Raw genomic sequence first — 23,568 nt, 5'->3', positions numbered from 1 at the left:
ATGGAGCTACGGCCCCGACCATCACCTCCCAATTGGGGTCGTCAGGGCGTTCTATAGCCTTGATTCCGTCCAAATTAATGGAAAATTTGACCTCGTGCTATAATTATAATGAAATCGAAAATTTATGCATTGTTTAGTAAAAGCAAATCGGTATGAGTCTTATGCACGAGGAAAAGAATAAGTAATGTGTCGATTAATCCTGTCCCTAGGTTCATAATAAGTATTTATAGGGAGCTTAAGGATAGATTACATTATCACTTTTGGATATATTCCCCTCATTATGATTATAAAATAGGAATGATATATGGGATTACTTGACTGATAATTAAACATCTAAACTAAGCCAATGTGCTTCGCTTGGCTGGTCTAGGTCAGCATTGCTCTTCCTTGCAATAGAGTCCGTCAAGCTTGGCCCTATATTAGGCTTTGCTGAGTCCGTGTCGCACCTAACGAGCCGGACTTTGCTAGCCTTTAATGAGCCTTACAAGGCTTAGTGGACCAACGTCAGGTCTCATGGGTCTAACCAGGTCAAGTCGAAAATCCGGTCCCCAACAAAGACTATTATTTTCTGAAAAATGATTTCAAGCAGTAGCAAATTTTTTTCCCCCACTCAAAATGTCTTACTAGCGATTGCATGGGACTTGCAACTAACCAACCACTCAAAATACACGTCGGCTAGCTGTATAATCACTAGCTAAGTTTTTCTGTCGTCATTGACTGCTATCACAATAACCAAGAGGCAGGATTCAACCCGCAATTTCTGGCCTCCATTTATCCCAAGTCCCGACCTCTCGGTTTGTCAATGCAAGTCAGAAACAGGAACAGTTCTCGCACGAGAAAAACTGACCCGTAAATTACCAAAACTAGACGTGATAGTCATGGACAGATTGATGGAGACGAATTGGTTGCCAGTCACTCCTTGAGAGTTCATCGTGTTGATATAGTCCTTCACCCTTGAAACCGTATAGGTAAGTCGAGTCAGGGATTGAAGCTCGACTCGACCCTCCGTATTTATATCAACAAGTCTAGACGAGAATGTACAGAGAGAGAGAGAGAGTGAAACTATCGGGAACCAAAAAAAAGTCCGAAATTAGTAATAGTCATACCAATTATAATTCAATGTTTTCCAAGCCCTTTGTGATCAACTGACATGGGTTAAGTCGTCCCATAATGTCACTCACTCGTGTACTCCTCAGACTTGCCCAATATGTATGTTCTCTTAAATAAGAATTATACTTTGTTTATATTCAATCATTCATTTCCTCGCCAAGGGGTCGCCTCAAATTTTACCCCCCATAAGAAAATTTAAATAATGCTCTTTCAATTTGTTATGAGATTCCTTATATTACGTGGCCAGTTTAAAAGTAGGCAAATGGGGTGGTGGGGATGATGATGGTGCTACCTGCAACATCAGTAGTACTCTTGTTAAGGATTGCCCATCAGCCAAAGACATCAGTCCAAGGATCCATTGCCTGCCTGCAGACGTGATCTATCTAAGGTCTAACTAACGCAAAGATCTGTTCAGACCATCAACCGTGAAATGTCCCATTTTTCATATCACGTCATAATCAAACTTTAATTCCCAATTTATTCTCTTCAATTTGGCCACATCAAAGACAGCCTCTCTGATCAATTATTAGTGTTATCCATCCAACACATAAAAAAGGTGTACATGAATATATTACGGAGTTACATCAGAGGAAATTCTAATGGCCCATATGGCGAGGATAAAAATCTAAGTCAGCTATTTAGTTTCGGAGAATACGGTTTCTTTTTTTATTATTATTATTATTATTATTATTATTGTTATTATTATCATCACCATTTTAACTTGTTATCTCTATTTTATTGTTCACTAACTAAAGAAATTTGCTATTACACGTACAAATTCGAGGGCTAAAGTGGCAGTCGTCCCCATAAAATTTAATATTATATGGAAAACAATAAGTTTTTCTTCCATTTTTAATGAAACTATATATATTCACTCCTAACTAAGCAAATTACTTTTCCTTTTGCTCTAAGGACTCGCCCCCTCGATCAAAATCTCGGGTCCATCCCTGCCCTACAATATATATTGGGACAATTTTCTAGATATATCGCAGTCCACTTAATATTCATATCTCGCATAGTGAACTCATAACTTCTTGGAAATTTTGTATTTTTTTTTCTTTTTAATGTCATACATATATTATGTTTCAGAAGTAGTTAGTTTCGATCACTTCAGCTCGGACTAAACATCCCTACCGAATAATTCTTCGGAGAGAAAATTGTTGGCGGGAATGCACACATGTGATGCAACAAGCATAAAGACAATCGATAGATTTTTCTCCCGGACCCCCTTTTAATTATTGTTGGATAATGTGTCCTTCCTTGCTACACTTTCTCGCATTATAAACAACATAGTCTATGTAGCTCTATCGAGGCAATGTCATCCAAGTATTACCAATGATAAGCTCCCTAGCTATCAGTTCAAGTGAATAATTAATAGTTAATCTAAGGCCTAACGCACATATAATATTATACTTCATCACATCAATTGCTATAATTTTTTCATTAATGTAAAGTTGGGACGGTGGAATATTATAAATTACATCCTTTGGTCAAAATTATATTATGCTACGCTGAAAGTGCTTAATTATCTAATCACAATTAGAATTAACTATTCTATAGTTAAGATATGTTTCAAAATCTAATGTGTAGATACTATTTAAAACTGAAACCGCGGTGTGGAGACAAGATTAACATATATTCCAAAGGGAAAGAGAGAACATTGCTTTGATTACCACAACTTTTACTAATAAGGATAGATTGATTGAGAAATCCTTTCAAATTCAAGGTTGATTATCAATTATTAGATATACATACTTACACACACACACACACACACATAACTTTGCGAAGAAGTACTATATAAGAAGATTTCTTGATACTCTAGTTTATTTTTCGGGTGGGACCTTTTCACTAGTTATATTATTGGCTTTATATATAAATGTAATCAACTTTCTAATTATGTATTATGTATTATATTAACGATATTTAAATGGTAGCACAAGGGAAAGGCATAGGATTTGGCTCAAGTGGGGAAGAGGTCCATAGAGGGGCAAATAATTATAGGGTGATGAAATCACGTTAGCTGCAAAAGAATAATATCATCGTGGTAGAATCTTTCAAGATTTTAAGTGTGGAGAAGGTTTCAATCCCCTCCGATCCATGGTGGCACATAAAATTAAATTAATTTATATGTTTCACTCATTACAATGTACATCCAACTTTTAAGATGTGGATCGGTGTTGTCATCTATTTGAAACCAGTAGATTTAACTCGACTCGATTAATACATCCATGAAAAGAAATTGGGCAAAGAAGAATGTTTAACTTTTCTCTTTCAAGTTGCTCTCAATAATTATAATTATTTAAGGGGAGAAAAAAAAAGGTAAATTGAAATCTTGATGGCTCCATATATATTTCCTCTATTCCCTCTTTAGGCAAAGTGCAATTGACTGTCTAAGAGGGTAAATCGCATCCCATGCATTCACACCAAAACTAATGTGCTTTCCAATTACATGTCACACATTTCATATACAAATGACTTTGAATTGGTTAATTAAGACTATATATGCTTTCTAAATTTATATATGTTCACCTTGAATTAATAATCTAATTATGTAACGAAGATTGATAAAAAAATCAATCGAGGACACAATCACATATATGAGACGTGGAACCAATATATATAACTAATTTAAGTGAAGATATGGAGAGTAGAAGGGAATGAAACATACCCGCATGTGACATGTCTTTTCGGTGACATGAAAAGAGCAAAAAAGGTGAGTTATCGATTGGTAGACCGAACCCACTTCAATTATTAAAGTGCCCTTGACTAATTAAGTGCACCCTTCTTCCTTTTTGCACTTTGATGAAAGTGATTTGTGGGTGTATATACTTACTATATAAATAAATTCCTATATATAAATATTATTTTCAACCATATATATTTGTATATCAATGTATATTATTATATAATTACTTTTCAGCAAAAAAAATCACATATAAATTTATATGTTAATATTACAACGATGCAAGTCGAGATGCATTAAGAAATTTAGGATAGGGTGAGAAGACTGTCAATGAGGCATGCTTCGTGAGTTGAAGGTTTTATCGGCGACATTATTAAGAAGTTGGGTTGATTTCTGAATTATTTTGTTGAGTCTCTTTTATCTGTATTTCAATTAGAAGTTAAGATTTCATAATTTTGAAGTGGGAAAAAAAACTTAATCGGTGATCCGTGGATGCAAGGACGGATGCAGAATTTGGATATGGGGATCCTTAAAAGTGGCCAATTAGAGTTTAAAATTTTTTAATTAAGAGAACGAATATATATAATTTTATTGAGAATCAAAAATAATATTTCATAGTTAATTGGGTGGTGTTTGGTTTCATAGTAGGATTTTAGAATTGTGATTTTGATTTTGATTTTGAGTGGTATAAATGGGGCCCACCCTTTGACTTTGTAAGAGTTATGTTGTTTTGTTGTGGGAAAAAGTAATATAAATGGGACCCACTCTTTGACTTTGTATGAGTTATTTTGTTTTGTAGTGGGTAGAATTAAGTTAGAATTGTGATTCTAAAATACAACTCTGAAACCAAACAGAGCCTTGATCTTTCTACCCTTATATCATCAGAAATTTACATCCATAACAATATTTATTGCAAGGATTAAAAGTTTATATACATATATAGATTATATATATATATATATATATATATATAACCATTCAGTTTTTTATTGGGTGCGAAGAATGAGATTATCAGCATTAGTGCATATAAAGTCCAACAAGGATCATGAATAGATAGATATGTCATGTTCTGAGTTTGGTTGTTTCAATTGAACGTTAGAAATTGTTGAAAAGGAAGAGGTGCCGAACCCTCCTTTAAGCATCACGTTGTATAGATATAATTCATAACATTGCATGTTTAATTTTAATTTAAAAATTAAGATAGTGGATTACTTTGTGCGATGGAGTAAGTTATAATCTCTTTATTAGCGTTTTTCCCAAATCCTGTTGACCTTAATACCATCGAGAAGGATTAGTTGCTTTGTCTTACTCGTTTGACTTTTTTTTCCATTTAAGCGTATAGTATAAATGCGCTTCAATTAATACTTTTAAAAAATAAAAACGATAAATACTATTTTAAACAAAACATTATATTATAGAAAGAATAATATATATAATTTTCAAAACATTTAAACACTAACAAGACAAATACAATACCTTTTATAAAAAGCAAGTAAAAATGAATCATTAAAGTTAACGAAGACTTTAATATTTTACCAAAAAACATATAATATTAGGAAACTAAATCTATGAATAAATTGTATTTCACCATTTCAATTTTATTATAATAATATTTCCATTTCATATACAAAATTGATAATCATGTTCGGATATTAAAATTAATTAAATACTATTTTAAAATCATTGAAAGAATAATTAATTTCAAAACATTTAAATACTAACAAAAAATTACTATGCCTTTTGTCAAAAGCAAGTAAAAACGAATAATTAAAATTAATGAAAACTTTGATATTTTACCAAAAAGCTTATAATATTAAGAAACTAAATGTATGAATAAAACTGGACATTTTCAATCTTATTAGAATAATATTTCCATGCCGTATACAAAATTGATGTTCATGTTTGGATATTAAAATTAATAATATATACAACTTATTATAGTTAACATTATTAAAACTCTTTAAATACAATAAGAAATACATATATATAATTAAAATAAGTCTATGCAATACACGGGACGACGGGAAAATCTTTGGGGTGAAAATTATTGAATTATAAAACTTAGTCTAATTGTAATTAAATTTACTTTCATTTTTACATGAAAAGTTACTCTACTTTGTTGAAAATTATTGTTAAAATTGCATTTAATAATGAAGATATTATTGTTCTAAATAAGAAAATTGATCTTCCTAGATGTGATGGATGAAACTAACATCATCACCGATATATGAAAATCAATTCGTGCAATGCACGGGATAGAGCGCTAATGTATATATGAATTGCAAATGCGAGTACCTAGGCAATTTAGTTGGCAATGCTAGGGCGAAGAGTACATGATCAGACCCGACCTAAACTACACCGACCAAAAACCTAAAATGCAAATACCCAATTTCAAATTCGGTTGAATTTCACGTCATAATTTAATTATTGGGTTGGTTCTAGGGTTTTAGGAAAAAATCCAATAAGGGGCCCAACCTGAGTTTAAACTAAAACGTTAATTTAGGGTTTCAAATATCTAAATTAACTTTGAGTGACTTTGAGTTTGTATTTGAGGTTTTTATTGTCTTGACAAGTAGTAGACTCGATTGTGTTTGAGTTTGTTTCAACTAATGACTGAGATATTGTATTAATTAAATGTTGATCGTTGAAGTTCTAGTTGAATATTGCAAATGTTATTTGAGTTTTTCCTTAATTGTTGGGTGACCCGCCAAGCTGATCAAAAAATCAAAACGTAAACCGCTAATGATCGGATTTCCACAGAATATGTGGTTCTTTACTGCAGGTATTTTCGCTAATGATCGAATGTAATCTAGTCTTTTTGCTTCGATTTGCAAATATAACGTCAGTCAGTTTGTTCTTTTCATCTGCTAGTAGCCCTTGCGCATGCGCAATTATTTTCCCTGTTTGGGGGGAAATTCGATTTTGGTTTAACAATCCAAATCATCACACTATTGACTTAGGTATTTTAATAGCTATATTCGTCCTAATGAAAATTCCTAAATAAATTGGAGGGCAACGTCTTGAGAAAAATGCCTAAACAAATAGGCGCATTATGGACCGTGCCCTCTCACGCACAAGCATCCAGCAATTTCGATTATTTGTAATTTTACCGTCCAAATTATTGTAATACTGCATTTTATATATCAATAAATATACCTTCAATACAAAAAATGCCTTAACAAATTGCTGGAGACACCACAACCAGCAATGCACATATGTCATTGTACCTAATAGATATGAATAACTCGCACATACTTTAGTGTTACAAGTAAAAGTGCTATAACTTGGACTATTAAACCATAATAAAATTGTTTCTAGGCACAAAAGTATTCGAATAAACAGAAGGGGGAGTATTCAAAAGCAAATTGCAATTACGTAGAAGGAATCTTCTACTTCCAACGTAAACTAAATGGCGAGACCCGAGTTTTATAAGCATTAGATGCAGTTGTCCGACATAAATTACATACCTGACTTTCGCAGCATATATAATTTCTTTTTCCAATTACAATTCGCGGCATGAACATGATCATATATTATTCACAAAACACCAGTTGGGACCGGCTAATCAACCTCAATCGGAATAATGCTCAACAGCCGAAGCACCCGACTCCACATGTAAGAGAGCGATCAGTTATACACCTTGCCCTCCAACCGATCAACGACCGTCATCAATCTTTGAGTCATCGCGGATCCAATTTGGTTATGAATCTGTCCCGTCTTACACTTGCATTGTTTAACTGAGACAATGTGAAAGCAATGAGCTCCGTTCTGCTCACACTCCCGCTTATCTTCGTGCAAATGGTCTTCCAAAACTCGACATCTAATGCTTCCTCGATATACTTTAGGAACCATCGCGTCTCTCGTCTTTGAAGTGCTTATTCCCATCACCTTCCCGTGCTCTCGAGCTTCTCATTCAAGTTGTCCTGCTAGGTCGGGCTTACATGACTTAGATGCAAACTTCGCACCTTTTCTTCTTCTGCTGGTTGAAATTTGCTCGGCTTCTCTGCGTCTTGAATACAATTACTGAGACGTCCATTGAATGACAATGCAGAAACCGAGCTTTTTGATACCAATGTCGTGACATTTAATAGGACGATGAGGCCGCAGAGCGCAAAGAAATTGTAAAAGTTGGTGCTAGCTAGCGCTCTGCGTCCAAGTAGTTGAGCACAAATCTGCAAACATCCTGCAAGGAGGAGACTCTAGGGAATTATAACGATTGAAACGTGATGACCATATATTGAACAGAACAACCGGGTTATTACCCGAGGCACTTGATCGCTCCTGGCAAAGTCGAGTGAGTAACTCTGCTTACGAAATACAGAACAAATTATCGACCAAATGTTATGGGAGTGGGTAGATTTTTGGGAGTGGAATAACGATAGCAGTTGGAGGGCACCCCCTTTTAGTGGCTGGCGGTATATGGCTAACTATTTTGGAGTTTTATAATTTGTTAATCTTTTACAATTTACACTATGATTGACCTTACGAAATCAGGACAGTTACAATGTGGAACTCTCCCTTAAATAGTAGTAAGTATAGTAAGTATTAGATGAAGGTCTTTTGCCCCCTCAAATTTATTTGTGGGGCGATTGGGCATTAATTTCGACAAATGATCTGTTGCAGCATCGCGCAGCCAGTGGAAATCCCCGACCATGATGCGCACTAGACCCAGTATCATTTCTTCCAAAGAGGTTTAAGCATCTGGCCAGTGTACAAAGAGCTTGCTCAGTAATCTTCCCTATCCCCTACGAAGATGATGATGCATTGCTCAAGGTTAGGCCGAGGCTGACTACCTAATCTTTCCTCTCCAGCAGAGGGAAAATTAGTACCAAACTGAGGCTGCACGCCCATTTTCTCAATCCTTTTCAAATGGCCAGTCCGCATTTCACATCATCCACATGCCTGCGCCATGAAAAGGATGCACAAAATCATGTGATTCACTTTTACTTCACAAATGGTACCCCTGAGGGAACTCTACTGGCGTATTCCTCATACTCTGACCCGAAAAATTGCCTTAGAAAGAACTCCTCGTATGGGATCCTTTTCGCAAAGAAGTTCCAGACAAGGACTGCGAACCCAAGTGTGGAGATGGGGTTGCAGAGCATGACCTGCATCCCGACCGACCAGATGAAAAAGCCGCAGTACCCAGGATGTCGAACAAATCCATATACCCCGTGAGTAATTAGCTGGTGATGATCCAGATGATAAGTTCTGATCAAGTGCGTGAAAGCCCGGCCTGCTGTTATAACCGCTGTTTTCCTTATGATTTCACCTATTATGATCATTGCGAGGCCAAAGTTGCTCACCCACCAGTGCTCCTTCAGCCCCGGGAAGAAAGTGATCTCAACGAAATACTCCAGCAACGAGAAGACCATCGCAATAAGATAGTTCTTACTGATAAGGAGAGAACTCAGAGTTACATCCGATCTTCCATGGAATGAGATAGCGAGGACATATTCAGACCCATGGAAGAAGATGACCGAAGCGAGCAATTGAGACAACTGTCTGCAAGCTGTGTAACTGAGGATTTCTGTCATTTAATTCACACAAATTGTGTTAAGTTTCTGGATCTCCAAAAGGGTGCTCCTAAAATCAACACGATTAAGCTAACCGGTGGACAGGGAAGGAATCTTCTTTGGGTTACTTCAGACCTGAAATTGACGTCAATTCCAGCGACATGAAGAATGAAGGTTTGAATACTAAGTCCGCCCAAGAAGATTGTAGAACTGGCATCTGAAAATTGAGGGATAGATGATATTAGTTTTATAACGAGAAGGAGATTAACACGTACAGATGAAATCACATTGAAGAACTCAACCAGCACGTTACACGTGCAAAAAACATAATGTGTTCCCTCGATTTGAAAGGACAGGAACCCTTCTCAGCAACACACACACACATATATATATATGTAAGCAACTTCGAACTTCTCTCTTTATGTCAAGAAAATATGTCAACTGGTTTGCCAATTATGAAACAGACAAAGCCACAATCTCTTAGCCAACTCAAAACTTTTTTAATTCATCACAAGATAAGAGCATATGCTTCAGCAGCATATGATGCTTTTACCTCCGTAATATGAACACCCTCGTACATTATCACTTCAGAGTAATGACCAAAGACACCCGAACGAAACAAAGAACACAAACCTTCGCCTGTGCTGCAACTGCGAGACACGAGGCTATCCTAACCATATATTCAATGAAAGGTGCTCTAGAATGGGCTTTGCATATGATAAAAAGTAAAGCAAATGGTTCCTCCGACTTAGAAGTACACCGAGCCTTCACCTGGGCTGCAGCATCTGCACGAACTGCACATTCTGAAAACAAAAGTTTCTAATTTACGAGCTTCTTAACTATGGTTATTCGGGTGACCACAGAAATAAGTAAAATATGCTCCTTCAAAGATTCCGGTTTTCGCTCCTCGCTTAACCACTCCTTAATAAGCTCAAGATCACAAACCCGATACCGAAATGCAGATAAATGTAATACCAAAATGAAAACTTCCAATCCAGCTTGAAAGTGAATTCACTTCATACCATATAAACTCACCATTATTGAAATTCCACAGGAAATAATTATATCAAGCAAGCTTGGAGGCAGATTTTAAATCGGTCCAACGGCTCGGGAATACCGAAAAATTACGGGGTCCAGTGGTTCCAATCAATGAGGACATTAGTAGATGACAACTGATTAAACAAGCCAGAACAGTCGAATGAATCATTCATCAGAATAACAATTGCAATCAGAGAGAGAAGAGAGATGGAGATCACATTAGAGCAGTTGGCAAAGGGGCCGAGCTTCAACGAAAGAGCTCTGGCAAGATCGCAGCTGTCGGGCCAAACGGAAGGCTGGACGGAGGAGGATGGAGGAGAGGGAAGAGAAGAAAACGAATGAACCATAAAAAGGAAGTTGAGGTCAATTGGCCCCCTGAAGTTCACTTATTTATGAATTTTTCCCTAAAGATTTTCACTAGTCGTCTGAATACTGCCTCTCTGGTTAGCAGCAAGTTCCTCTCTATGTGGCTGTTCTGTTCGCAGTTATTGTGGGATCATCATCGCTGAAGAAAGAGTGATGACTCAGAAACTTTTAAGGGGATTCTGATCGGCTTTGCTTACCACTGTCAAGAAATCTACGTAATTTTTAATCGTGATTTTCAGGTAGTAAAATATAGGAGGGATTGGTTAAAGGTTCGTTTGTTTGTCCCTGCATGATTAGCAAAAGGAACAAAATAAAAGCGAAAATCCTTCAATGTGATTTATTTTTATGAAATTGACTAGCGATAGATAGTAGGGATTACCAAACTACATCGGAGTTTAGCTAGAAAAGGGCCAAACTTCAGGGACAAATCTGAAATAGTCCAAAAGAAGTCTGGTCCTTCGACTTTTGACTATCCCAATCCATTCGATTGCTCAGAAAATTGGGTCCTTGAATTTCAGAGTCTTTTTCAATAAAATCCATCAATTTGCCCTCCCTTGCCACTGTACTTGTCCAGTAACATATAAGTGCATATTCATTTTCAAAAACCAAATAAAATTAATTAAAATGTGAATGTGTTTGGATTTAGAGTTGAATTGAGTTGAGTTTTGATTTTAATTGGTTTGTAATGATTGTATTGTTGAATTATGAGAAAAAATGTGAAAAAGTAATGAATAGTTGAGATAAAGTAATAATTAAGTAATAATTGTGTTGTTGAATTATGAGAAAAAGTATGAAAAAGTAATAAATAATTGAGATAAAGTAATAATTAAGTAATAATTGTGTTGTTGAATTAAAGATAAGTGAAGTTGAGTTAAAAAAATTTCAAAATCCAAACACACTCAAATAACTGATATTTTTCTGGCGTGAGCTCGCATGAGTAGGCTTCTAAAAGAGTACGTGAAGATTAGTACTATGAAGGACTCGAGTCTTCGACTTGCATGAACAGATTAGCAACTCCGTATTTATCTACACAAAATTTACACGATCTTTTCAAAACGAGTATCATAAGTGCCAATGGTAAACTGAGAAGCCAAACCTCAAGTTGAAGCTGCAGGAAGACCAGTCTGAGTTGCTCGCCCGGCGTTAGAGATGGTGCATATATCAGCTGAGAGTCTTTGGGGTCTATCTTGTTCTTGAGGAGAAGAAATGCAGGGAGAATTTAAGCTGGCTTTCTGTCACCCTCTCTGTAGTCCTCAACCTTATTTTTTGTTAGTTCGGTCCTTAATCCTGCAAAAATATCTTGAACAATCCCGAGAAGAACCAAGCATTCGGTTTGCGATTTCCAAGCGTGCAAATCCCCAAGCTCTCTCCTATTGTGTCCTCTTACTGGAAGAGCAGACAGATGAGAGCAGTTGCATTGCTCCTTTAACAAACACAACCAAGGACAGTTTGCAGTTATTGCAGTTATACTTGACTCCTAATGTCCATCAGACCAACCATGAACCCGGTGGTTCGTCGGTTTGAAGTATTTATCTGAGGGCTGCAGTGGACATGTCCTTGAAATAGTCGGGCGCATGTAAAAAGTCTTCAGTGCAAGTATGCATGCGATCAGACTCCTAAATTTGGTAAATGACCAAGGTAGTAGTTTCACTATCCTCAACATCACCGAATGCATGGTCACAGGATCCCGGCGCCACATCGAACACCATTTTACTGAAGAACCAATAATCTACCAATGAATTGGGCTCATTACATGATTTAACGGACGAACTAATTATCTACCGATGAATTGCCCGGTTGTTTGCTCAGTACAAGATAAACCCCGTCGCTTACCATTGATGGAGAAACTTCCGTATAATCTCAGACAGTCTTCTAAGAACTAAATTACAAATATGATAAGGGGATCAGCCCTAATGAGACCAACAATGACGGGCACCGCCCTATTAGTATCACTTACTAATCCAATAGGACCAATACCATCTTGACTGTGCTCTCGACTGCAGATGGCTAAAGCAAAGAAAAGGTAACACGAAGAAATGGAAACGACCAATCGACAAGATTCTAATGTATCCTGAACGAAACAAGCACGAGTATGTGACATGAAATGAGGCCATTAGAAGCGCTGAGGAGACGCCGAATAAAAAAAGGAAGATGATTTCTCCATCCCTGCAGTGCATGACTGGCGGGAAGCAGTAAGCACGACACAGTACGGGTTGCAAAACTACATTGGAGTCTAGTGAGATAATGGACAAACTTCGGGGACAAAATCTGAAATAGTCCAAAAGATGTTCGACTTTTTCTATTAATAATTCTTTGACCTTTGGTTCTTCCATCCAATTAATCCTCGTGAAATTGAGTCCTTATATCTACGGTACTTTCCACTCAAATCCATAAATTTGCCCTCATTTTGTGATCTTTTCCCGGCAAAGGCTTTTAGATGCTGCTGTACTTTAATATTCAAACTTCTTTTTTGTCAGTTTAGTCCTTAATCTTGTTTGCCTTCAAAAACATCTAGAATAATCCCAAGGAGAACCAAATAGCATTCGCTTCGCGATTTACAAGCAGGTTGGCCCCAAACTCATTCTTATCATACACCATCGCCAAGCTGACTCTCCCAGCCTTTTCGGAAGGCTAGATAATCGTGGGGAGCTTTGGTTTTTTAAGTGGCGAGTTCTCGAAAATGTTATCCACCTTGATCGGATGATTCGAATCTAAGGCGCCTTCATTTGGGAGATGAGTAGGAATGTGGACACGCTTAAAGAGCTGAGAAGAAAGCCTGTCCTGCCACGAAAGTGATGGCAGTCGTGTTACTCGTTTCAACTTGGATGTGCAGGTGTACAGTCTGTCGTTCTTTCTCCTACAACCACAAATAAGGAGAGTTTGCTGCTACTGCACAACCCCTGCGGTTAGGAGAAGATTCGCATTCCCTGTAGCCTCGCTGGCATCTTGGTGTCGGGTACGTGACTGGTCCTTACTGGTATCTATGCGGATGTTAGTGAATAAAATTGAAGCGCCCAGCTTGAATGCGAAGGGATTACTCTCAGCCCTACTCAATTTATGGGATCACTTGGAAAGAAACTAACAACAAATAATTAAGCATGCCAGGACAGAGTTTGCTTCATCTGTTTTACGTGAGAAGAATGAGCCTTCAACTTACTACTCACATTGGAGTATGATTGAGATCTTAGAATGCCTGAAGTCCATAGCCTTGCACCCGAACGGAGAGGCAAGGCAAACCCGCGTGGGAGAGTGATAACATGAATTTCTTCGTTGGTCATTACCGCATGTAAATCTCTGGTTTATCGATATGGCACGATAATCTCTTGGGGCAATTCTTGTGGTCGTTGAGCACTTTTAGGTCCCGTACGTCACGGTGCCCACTTGTTGGCTCATTACGTGATAAACCCATTACATAACGGTATCATCTTAGACGGTCCTCATGACCAAAATACAAATATGATAAGGTGAATGCCCGAACGAGACCAACAATGACGGGCTGCACTTATCAAGATCATTTATGAATCCAATACTGTCTGGACCATGTTATCGACTACAGACGGCTAAACTAAAGAAGATGTTCCATCAAGAAATGGAAATGACCACCCGATAAGATTTTAACACCTCCAACACGAAACAAGCAGAAGAAGTATGCGAAACGAAATGAGGCCATGAATATTGTCGAGTCGAAGCACTCAGAGAAGATGGCGAATCCAAGAGGAAGATGATGAGTGGGTCTTTTTTCTTATTCACACAACAAGCACCCCGGAAAAGAACAATCCAAGTTACAGACATATGTCGAAAAGGCACCATTATTTTCTGCACGCTGATAGAATCTAATAGAAATTTGGATAAGAATTACAGACAACAAGGAGGAAGGAAAAAATAATTTACCCAAAAACAGAGGCCTTACAGAGTGGAAAAACAGAGCATTTCTTGACCTTTTTCACACACTCCTTTCTGTCTTCTTCTTCTTCTTCTTCTTCTTCTTTGCAGTTTCGGAAGAAGGGGCATTCGATCCATCGTGCTCGGGGAGCCCCCGATTTCATTTCACTCGCTGAGCAACAGCAACAGCAACTTGAGAGCTGCGATGCTGACAGCTGAGAGCTTTTTTACTCGGATGATGAGCAGTGACTTTGAATTGTGGCGATGCAATTGGGACCACTTCGAGATACCAGCAGCATATGCAGCAACAACCGAGGATGTAGATAAGACTTTTCGGAACACCGAAGGCCCTTAATTGGGCTTTACTGCACAATCTTCAAACAAGTGACACAAACCTTTCCACTGGCGCAAGAATCCACCTTTTGATTCTTGCCCAGAAAATTTTGATGCAAAACACACAAGACTAAAACTTCGTGATTTGTTCTTGGGTCTGTGCCCGACAACCCAAGATTTTTTTTTTCTTGAAATTCCCACCATGGAATCTCAGTGTCTGAACCTAAGAATTCTTGAAACACTCCTCCCCGACAAGATCCTAGAACAAATTTTCGAAACCTAAAACCCTAAAATTTATCAATCAAAGCAAAACTAGTTAAATTTAGCAAGAGCCCTCCTAAATTTTAGGATCTCAACATTCCATTTTGGTTGGAGCAGAGTCTCCCCTACTGCTGCTTCTTTCTTCCATCCAACCTAATCTCCTAACCCTAAAATTCACCTAACATCCTCTCCCATCTACACACACACACAATTCAACAACATCACATACACATTTATATTATATATATACCAATCTGCCGTGAGAGTTCGCCGGAGTTTTTCGATACCCGAATTTTTCATCTCTCTTTCAATCAGCGGGCATCGTCTTCTCTCCTGCCCGAACTCCCGTGACCGCCCGACAAGGACGCAAGCAGATTCAAGTGGCCCGGAAGGTAGTTCCCGACCCGGGCGGCCGAGGCCTCGCCCATGGCCTGCTGCTGCTGCTGGAGGAACAGAGACGTCTGCTGTTGCTGGGACACCGACACCAGCTCCGGAGGAGGGGCTGCGGCGGCTGCTGCGGCCGCCGCGAAGCTCCAGAAGTCGGGCCTCGCGGGTAGGGCCCAGAACCCCCCAGGGGTCCCTCCCGGGCCCACCATGGCCCCCAGTGTGGGACCTACGATGGACACCTCATCCTTGCCGCTACTACTATTGCTGTTGCCGTTGCCGTTATCGTGGTCGTCGTCAGGCCTAATCCGCTTCCCCAGGATGAACGGAGTGGGTCCCAGGAGGGGCTTGTGGTCCAGGTGATGGTGGTGGGAGCTGGAGAGCGAGGCAGAAGCGGAGCCCCCGCCTCCGCGAGTCGAGGAGGAGATGGTGGAGAAGCTGGCGGGGGTGGTGCCGGTCCCGGTGGCGGCGATGATGGAGGGCTCGGCCTGGCGGAGGAGCCACTCAATGGTCTGGCCGTCAGACTTGTGGCCGAGCTCGCGAGTGAGCTGGAAGACCCGGGCTGCGCAGATGATCGGCATACGGATCCGGCGGCCCCGGCCGTCGACCTTACTGTGGCGGTCCTTGGACGGCGGCTTCTTCAAGGCGAGGGCCCCGTTTGCCGGGTGGGCCGTCGGCGGCCTCTGGGGGTCTATAATTGCGCCGTTTGTGACGGCGGCGTTGCTGCCTCCTTCCGAATTAGACATGGTTGGCCGCTCGGTCGGCTCTTCTTCTCCTACTGCTTTATATTAACGACACACCGGAGAGAGAGAGGGAGAGGGAGGGAGAGAGTGTGTGTGTGTGTGTGTGTGGGGGGGGGGAGTTGTAGAGTGAGAAAGAGAGGAGGAGGTGGGGAGGAGAGAGAGAGTGAGAGAGAGAGAGAGAGTGAAGGTTTTAGGGTTTGGGAGAGGGAAGCAGAGAGAGCTAATCATTGAGAGGCAGGAGCTGGTGGAGACAGGAAGGAGGGCACATGGGGTGTGGACCCCACCGACCAGCCCCCACAGCTCACGCCCCTCCTCCTCTCCTTCCCTGCACCCTCTATTTTTCTCATCTTTATTTATTTTCAATTTAATCAACCCAAGTAATTCAAATTCGAACTGGATAAATTCACCAAGCTTCTCTCTTAATCATATTAATGTGAGCTGATTTAAGATTTAACGCTTATTCTTCTTATAAAGTCGTAAATTCGAATATTGTAAATGAAGAAAATCTATATTATAAGAGTTCTATTTATCCATAAAGGTCCTATCCAATTCGAACTGAATTAATTGTGATCATTACATTTCCTAACACTAGAATAAACACACAAGAAAAAATTCTTTTAATCATGAAATATTTTCATTCATGAAATTTATCAAAAAATCTTATTAAAAAAAAAAAGTAGTCCAAACCATATGAATTGATTCCCATATATTTTATTTATATTTAATTTTCCACCTTGATGTATATATGTCTCTACCTATAAAATTAGCTCATAATAAATTTTGGGGGGAAAAAGAAAATATTCCACGCGCCACCTCACGCGCCGTAGAAAACAATTGATGAAAGGGAGGATACATATGTAAGGAAGAGAGCGAGGGAATTCAAGTAAAGGGGGAGAGAGGGAATTCAAGTAAAGGGAGAGAGAGGGTTGTCAGAAAGGGCGGGGGGCGTTGGGGCCCACACAACAGTCCGTACTCCCTAAATTTTCATTTTCAGTGGAACAGTACTAAAACAACTCTCTACTGATCTTCACTCGTTTTCTTTACCCGGAGAAAATCGCAATGACTTTTCCCAATCTCCTTATCTTTCTCATGTTCACAATGCAAGCCATGCCAAGCCACTCGTCTTGACGAGATTTTATTATCCTTCCCATATGATCTGAATTCCTTAACCCGTTATTTTACGGGGCGGAAGGTCCCCGGCGTGGGCTCGAATGGGTTTTACATGAGTCGGTCGAGGCAGTGTACGCGTTATCGATCTTATTGGAATGAGGATAAGATTTGTAGTAGTCGTACGGGGACCCTAGTTGTCATACCCCGCGTTTTGACTATTAATGGAAGCGGCTGAACATTTTCCGGACTAAAGGTTGCGGTTAGCACTCGGCATTCCGTGCGATTTGAAGGCCACAGGGGACATCTAGATGGTCAGTCAAGAGAGCGGTGCGATACGTGCGGGAAGGTTTACGGTTCCATAATTGCACTTTTGATTGATTGTAAATTCTTTAAATCTGTAGTAAATTTCCAACCTCCTTATCTATCAAGAGTAAATTGCTTGAGTTTCCTCTAAATTACTAATAAATTAATTCCGCAAAATTCGAAATAAATTCACAAATTTTAATATAAATTGCATAAATTTCCGAAAGATTTATACAAATTTTGAAGATTTTTACTAAGTATTTTTAGCAAAATATTTTACTTTTATTTAAATTTTTAAATACTCAATTAATTATATAGTTATGATTGCATCATAAATTCCAGGAACTACACTACATATGCACGGCTTTCTAGTGAGGAGTCTCTCACGTTTTCTTTTCTCACGAGCTCATATATGAATATATTTGCTTGTGGAATAATTATTGGCGCAACTAGAAGCTCCCAATATGGCGTCCCATTTAAGTATTCTTTCAAAGTATTTGTATACCTGAAGTTGACTCGTTAGAGAATGACCGTAATACAATGAAACATGTCTCGCCTAAAAATTAAAAAGTTCCAAATTCCATTCATATTAATGAAACTATTTATATTTTTTATTTAACTTTTTATCTCCTTAGACAAAATTTATGTATCTCCATTCCAATTGAAAAAAAAAAAAACCAACCCAAAGAAACTAGCTCTTTGTGTGACAAACTGCGATGCAGCTTGCATGTGTAAGACATGGACATGTCTTCTTGACTCAAATCCTAAAAGACGTTTTATTAGGTCCATGAACTATTCTTGTACTCGAAACAAAAATCCTAAAAGACCAAAAACTCTTATGACCCACACTCAATCAACCAAATTACTATACGGACCATTACCCTCTTATCATTCTCAGATTCTCTTGCTCCCGTACCATGTCATTACCAAAAGAGGCACTTACCATAGCCGTCTACAGAAAATTTAAATAAGGTGTTGAAAGACTAATTACTGAGACTAGTGAAAAGTTAAGCCCCTCCACTCGGCAAAATCTTATATATAACGGTTATATGTAGTAGAGTCAACGTAATAAAATCACAATCCTATAAGGTATTCTAACTTTTATTGATTTTTAGAAATATCACAAAAAAATTTAAAATATTTTGTGATTTTACCACGTAAATTTCGTTATAAATAACCATTACACACAAGACTTTCTCCTTAACTCGACCGACCGGTTGATGTTCTTACTTCTTCGTCATTAAGTTCCGAAATTACGAAGGCTGGAAAATGGAGGGAGGTGGAGTGGACGTCAAGGTTGGTACAATATCCAGCTGGGAGAGGGCGAAGTAACTTTCCCATACAACTATGGACTTATAATGCAACGTCCATGTCAACCAAGCCATTAAATGCCCTCAAAAAGCTTTATTGGGGGCATCTTTTTAAATGCGTCACTGTCTCTATGTGCCACGCACTTTAATAATAAAAGTCTATCTGACCTCAACTAAATTTTATTTTCAAACACATTATTTTTTTCTATATATTTTTTTAATTTAATAATAAATTCTCTGGACGTATTTTTTAAATTAATTTTATAATTAATTTTTTAATGATAATTTTCCGTCTATATTCACATTTATATATACATATTAATTTTGTAATAATAAATTTTTTTATCAATTTTCATATCTATACATACATATATATTATCACATATTAATATATTTGTTAGCACTTACAATCATTATACAAAATTAAATTGAGGTGGATCATTATCCAAAACCAAACATAAGTTAAGGTTTTGTTTGGTTTTTGATTAATAATTTAGTCCTAGCCAATTGAACTTTATTATTCTCAAAATTCAATAATATAATAATTGTTATTTTGTATTTTTCTTCCATTTAATAACACTTTGGCACTTGTATTTTTTCCTAATCATTTTAAAATTTCATTTAATAATATTTTCTCACTCATACTTTTTTCCTAATCATTTTCAAAATTAATTTTTTAATAATAAATTTTCATTTACTTTCATATTTATATATACACATATATATATATATATATATTTTTATAAATCAATATATTTATTAATACTTATAATTATTATATAAAATCAAGTTGAATTAAATCACTTATCCAGCTCGAAAACCAAACGTAAATTAAAGGACTTTTTTTTATAGTTTGCTTCCCCCAAAGAAAGAAGGCACCGTCCTTTCATCATTCAATTTATACTCAGAAGAAATCTTCCTTTCTTAGCAATTTCAGAAGCTCAATACTAAAAAGAATCAACATCCAAGTGAGACAATCCCCTCCATGCTTCAATGCTTCATGTTGTCCATAAACTATATACATATGATATGTATTTCATGCTTTCTTGAAGGAGGAGAAGTTCGACATTTTCGTAACTTTTTTCCCCCCCTTTTTGCAGTATCAAGAGCGTAACTCTAACTAAAGTTTCTTAGCTCATACGAGATACCAAGGTGAAATTCTGTCTGTTCAACATGGGCAGTCGAGTGATTATGGCAACTAGTCATGATGGCACAGAACAAATATATATATTTGGAAGTGAAATTCTTTTTAAAACCAAAAAGACAAGGATAAAAAACCGAAAATATTTAAAAGAAAATTGCAGGAGAATATCATACTATGGGTTTTCTTTTGGGACGGACCCTGACATTTAATAGAGGAAAAGGGAGGGATTTTTCTTTTGGGTAATAAAAAAAGGAGGAATTTGACTAAAATATATATGGCACGAACGAGATTTTCATGGGCTCATGCATAATTTAGTTTATTGGAAGATTTAGATGCATGCAAGAAAAAAAGTTAGTGTAATCATCTGAGAGATTCTGAAATCAATTTTTATAAGCGATATTTTATTTATTTCTTTATTTTCACTCGTTTTATTTGTAAAAGCAACTATAGGTTTTGCTTTTATAACCCAAAAAAGAGGGGAAAAAAAGCATCCCACAGCGGTTATGCGTAAAATCATGAGTTAAAATAAGTGTATTTTATTTTTTGGTAAAAAGATAAATTTATTTTAACCAACTCTCACATAGATCCTCATCTTCAATTTTTTTTCCCTTTTAGATGATAGGATATTTAAAACATATATATCAAAGAAGAAGGTTTGTGTGAAATGCATAGGTTACGATTAAAATGTTGAAATATAAGTAAACATCATACCCTAGATTTACAGGTTTTTTTCTTCATAATAATGGAAGTGTCATGGGCCTATTATAAATAGGAATAGACCAGCGTAATGGGCATGAAAAATTCTTTTGGGGAGGATTTCATGATTTTAAATTGATGACTTGTATCGCTATGCTAATCCCTCTGTGTCAGTTTATATGCATTTATGTGACATCTCATGTCTATCATATAAACTATTCTCATACTCATGAGACTGAATTCATCGCCTTAAGTAATTTTTCTTCCAAATATTCTTAATGAAAGGCTTCAATTGGTTCGATCACAATAATTTGACTCAATGACAAGTTGAGTGCTCTCAATAGGCGGACTTTACTTGCAATACAGGAATTGTAAATCTATTAAAAGCTCCTCATAATCAAGGTTAAGCTGATGTTCAAACGTGATTAGTCTCAACTAATTAATAAGTCGAGGATTTACGTGGTTACGCTGAAAAGAAAAGTTTTCAATTGGTTTGGACATGTTAATCAAATACATTCATCATAAGCATAAACAAGAGTAGGCAGATTTGATTTTTTGTATAGAATTAAATCTATGCACAGAAACAACCAATAAATACAAGAAAGCACCATAATTAATATTAATAGCAATATTAAGAAAAAGATACACATAATGATATGTATTTTGCATATAAAAGATTCTTTTAACCATATAAAATGAAGGCAAGCAGTAGATATGTGCTTCGGTTCTACCAATTACATGTAGGGATGGATTTAGGGGAGTACGGGGCGCCCCTAGGATTCGGGAAAAATTATGAAATTTTTGTTGAAAATTGTCGAATTTATCAATTTATCAATGAAATTATCATTTTTCGTCCCCCTTGACTTTACCATATATAATTTCTTTGGACTTAATCCCCCTCGAACAAAATTTCTAGATCCGTCCCTCACTACAAGTGAATCTACATGTCTAAATAGATTCATTTAGAACACTATTATGCACGTTCGTCTAGTGAATAATGATGATCATTGAAACCTAAAAGATACAGAATATTTTTTTCCATTATTTAAATAATAGTATAGCCTCTTCGCACCTTCTGATTTAATCGGAATCTTAATTACAAGGATCATAAAGTATTTCATCTATTAGTTCATCATTCACATATTACAATCACTAGTAGAAAACCGATAGGGAACATATAGAGAGCAAATGATATGTCTAAATAAATATAAAACTATAGAAAACTTTAAAGAGATGCATATACTTGATAGGTAACTAAAGGTTAAATGCACGAGATCACATATACTTTTAAAGTACTTATTAGTTCTTACGGTCAAATTGACAATAGCGAAAAAAGATAAGTTATAATATAATTAATTAATAATTTTTAATTAATAATAAATTTATTGAAGAATATTATCTATTCCTTTGGCCGATACTATTACTTCATACAGAATTACACATATTTCATTTTTTGTAAGCACAATAACTTAAACTAGGCATCAGCCTCGCGCTTTGCTGCGGATTCAAAATGGAATGTCAAATAATTTGTTATTAGATATAATAATATCAAGACCTATTATTATATATATATATATATGTTTATTTATTAAAAGATCTTAAGATGATGTGTTTAGAGTGTTCATGGGTCCGCGAAGGATAAACTCCAAAGGTTGGGAAATGGTTTCCCATTGGTAACCTAATTTTTTTAAGAAAACACATATCGAAATTTGTATATCTAGTATTTCGATATGAAATTTCTTATGATTAATCAATACAAAAATTGTGCGAAGACATATTACCTTTTTTTTAGAAATAACTGATCCGACCATAATGACCGGATAGTTTATCCCGTCTAGTGGACATAATAACTTGCTATTTCATTCGGATCAGATTATTAATGAAGCAATTAAAAAATAGAAATGTATAAAAATAGAAATTTTTAAAAATAAAGCAGTTGTGAAGGCACTCAACATATTTTTTATACAAAATTTCTTCCGACTTTTCTAAACAAAAGTTGGGTGAAAAATATTTTTTTGGAGATGATTGATTTGACCATAATAACCAGGTCATTTAGTCTAGTGGGTCGATATGATTATTTGCTACATTATTCGAGTCAGAGATAAAATATTAAGAAATGGGTTAAAAAGGACCAAATTGTTAATTTGTCTCGATGGGTCGCTCGGATCACATACTACCTTTTTTGCATCGGATTTAATAATATACAAAGAAAAATTTAATTTTGAAAATCAAATTTTAAAATTTTAAAAAACTGTGCGTGGGGAAGATGTTTATTTATTAATGATGATAAGATCTTAAGATGATGTGTTTGCAATGTTCATGGACATGAATGGTGAGTTAAAGTAACTTTGATTTTGATTGTGGAAAAGGACAAATGATTGTGTAGTGTGTTGAGTTAAAGCTAAAGTTAAAATTTTTGACTTGGGAAATGTATATTTTTATTGTGTAGTGTGTTGAGTTAAAGTTAAAGTTAAAATTTTTGTGATTTTAACTGCGACACCAAACAGAGCAGAAGAATATACTCTCAAAAGTGAAAAAATGCTTCCCATTAGAAAGCTAAATAAAAAAAAAATGCATATTTCCTAATTTGTATATCAAGTATTTTAGTTATGAAATTTCTTCTGATTTATCGATACAAAGTTTGGGTGAAAAATACCTTTTTTAAAAAAATAATTGATTCGACCAT

The 23,568-nt window shown here is 36.7% G+C and overlaps 2 protein-coding genes across 3 annotated transcripts; both read right to left on the bottom strand.

Annotated features, from left to right (window-relative positions):
- Nucleotides 1–7,144: 7,144 nt before the first annotated feature.
- LOC116195783 (protein-S-isoprenylcysteine O-methyltransferase A-like) lies at nucleotides 7,145–10,712 on the bottom strand. 2 transcript variants are annotated; one of them, XR_004154699.1, is made up of 4 exons: nucleotides 10,569–10,712; nucleotides 9,448–9,529; nucleotides 8,059–9,326; nucleotides 7,145–7,979 (listed from the first exon to the last, which is right to left on the bottom strand). XR_004154699.1 is itself a non-coding variant. In XM_031525124.1 (3 exons), exons 1-3 carry the CDS (start codon nucleotides 10,695–10,697, stop codon nucleotides 8,740–8,742), a joined length of 798 nt encoding a protein of 265 aa, XP_031380984.1. In that variant the 5' UTR covers nucleotides 10,698–10,712; the 3' UTR covers nucleotides 7,145–8,739. The 2 variants fall into 2 exon arrangements, 1 of the variants encoding a protein (XP_031380984.1); XM_031525124.1 differs by having other exon boundaries at nucleotides 7,145–9,326.
- A 3,713-nt stretch (nucleotides 10,713–14,425) lies between these two features.
- On the bottom strand, nucleotides 14,426–16,481 carry LOC116195782 (transcription factor TCP21). Its single transcript, XM_031525123.1, has one exon. It carries the CDS (start codon nucleotides 16,320–16,322, stop codon nucleotides 15,504–15,506), a length of 819 nt encoding a protein of 272 aa, XP_031380983.1. The 5' UTR covers nucleotides 16,323–16,481; the 3' UTR covers nucleotides 14,426–15,503.
- Nucleotides 16,482–23,568: the final 7,087 nt, after the last annotated feature.

The sequence above is a fragment of the Punica granatum genome, chromosome 2 (genome assembly GCF_007655135.1).
Source record: "Punica granatum isolate Tunisia-2019 chromosome 2, ASM765513v2, whole genome shotgun sequence".
NCBI lineage: Eukaryota > Viridiplantae > Streptophyta > Magnoliopsida > Myrtales > Lythraceae > Punica > Punica granatum.
The sequence above is the reverse complement of the archived record's forward strand: the minus strand, read 5'-3'. Positions and strand labels throughout refer to the sequence as shown.

Bases quoted from the DNA above. Each gene is read 5' to 3' on its own strand.
- LOC116195783 (XM_031525124.1), bottom strand. From the start codon at position 10,697: ATGGTTCATTCGTTTTCTTCTCTTCCCTCTCCTCCATCCTCCTCCGTC. The intron at 9,530-10,568 runs GTGATCTCCATC...CTCAATTTTCAG, and splicing joins CCTTTGCCAACTGCTCTAAT to ATGCCAGTTCTACAATCTTC. The intron at 9,327-9,447 runs GTCTGAAGTAAC...ATTAAATGACAG, and splicing joins GGAATTGACGTCAATTTCAG to AAATCCTCAGTTACACAGCT.
- LOC116195782 (XM_031525123.1), bottom strand. From the start codon at position 16,322: ATGTCTAATTCGGAAGGAGGCAGCAACGCCGCCGTCACAAACGGCGCA.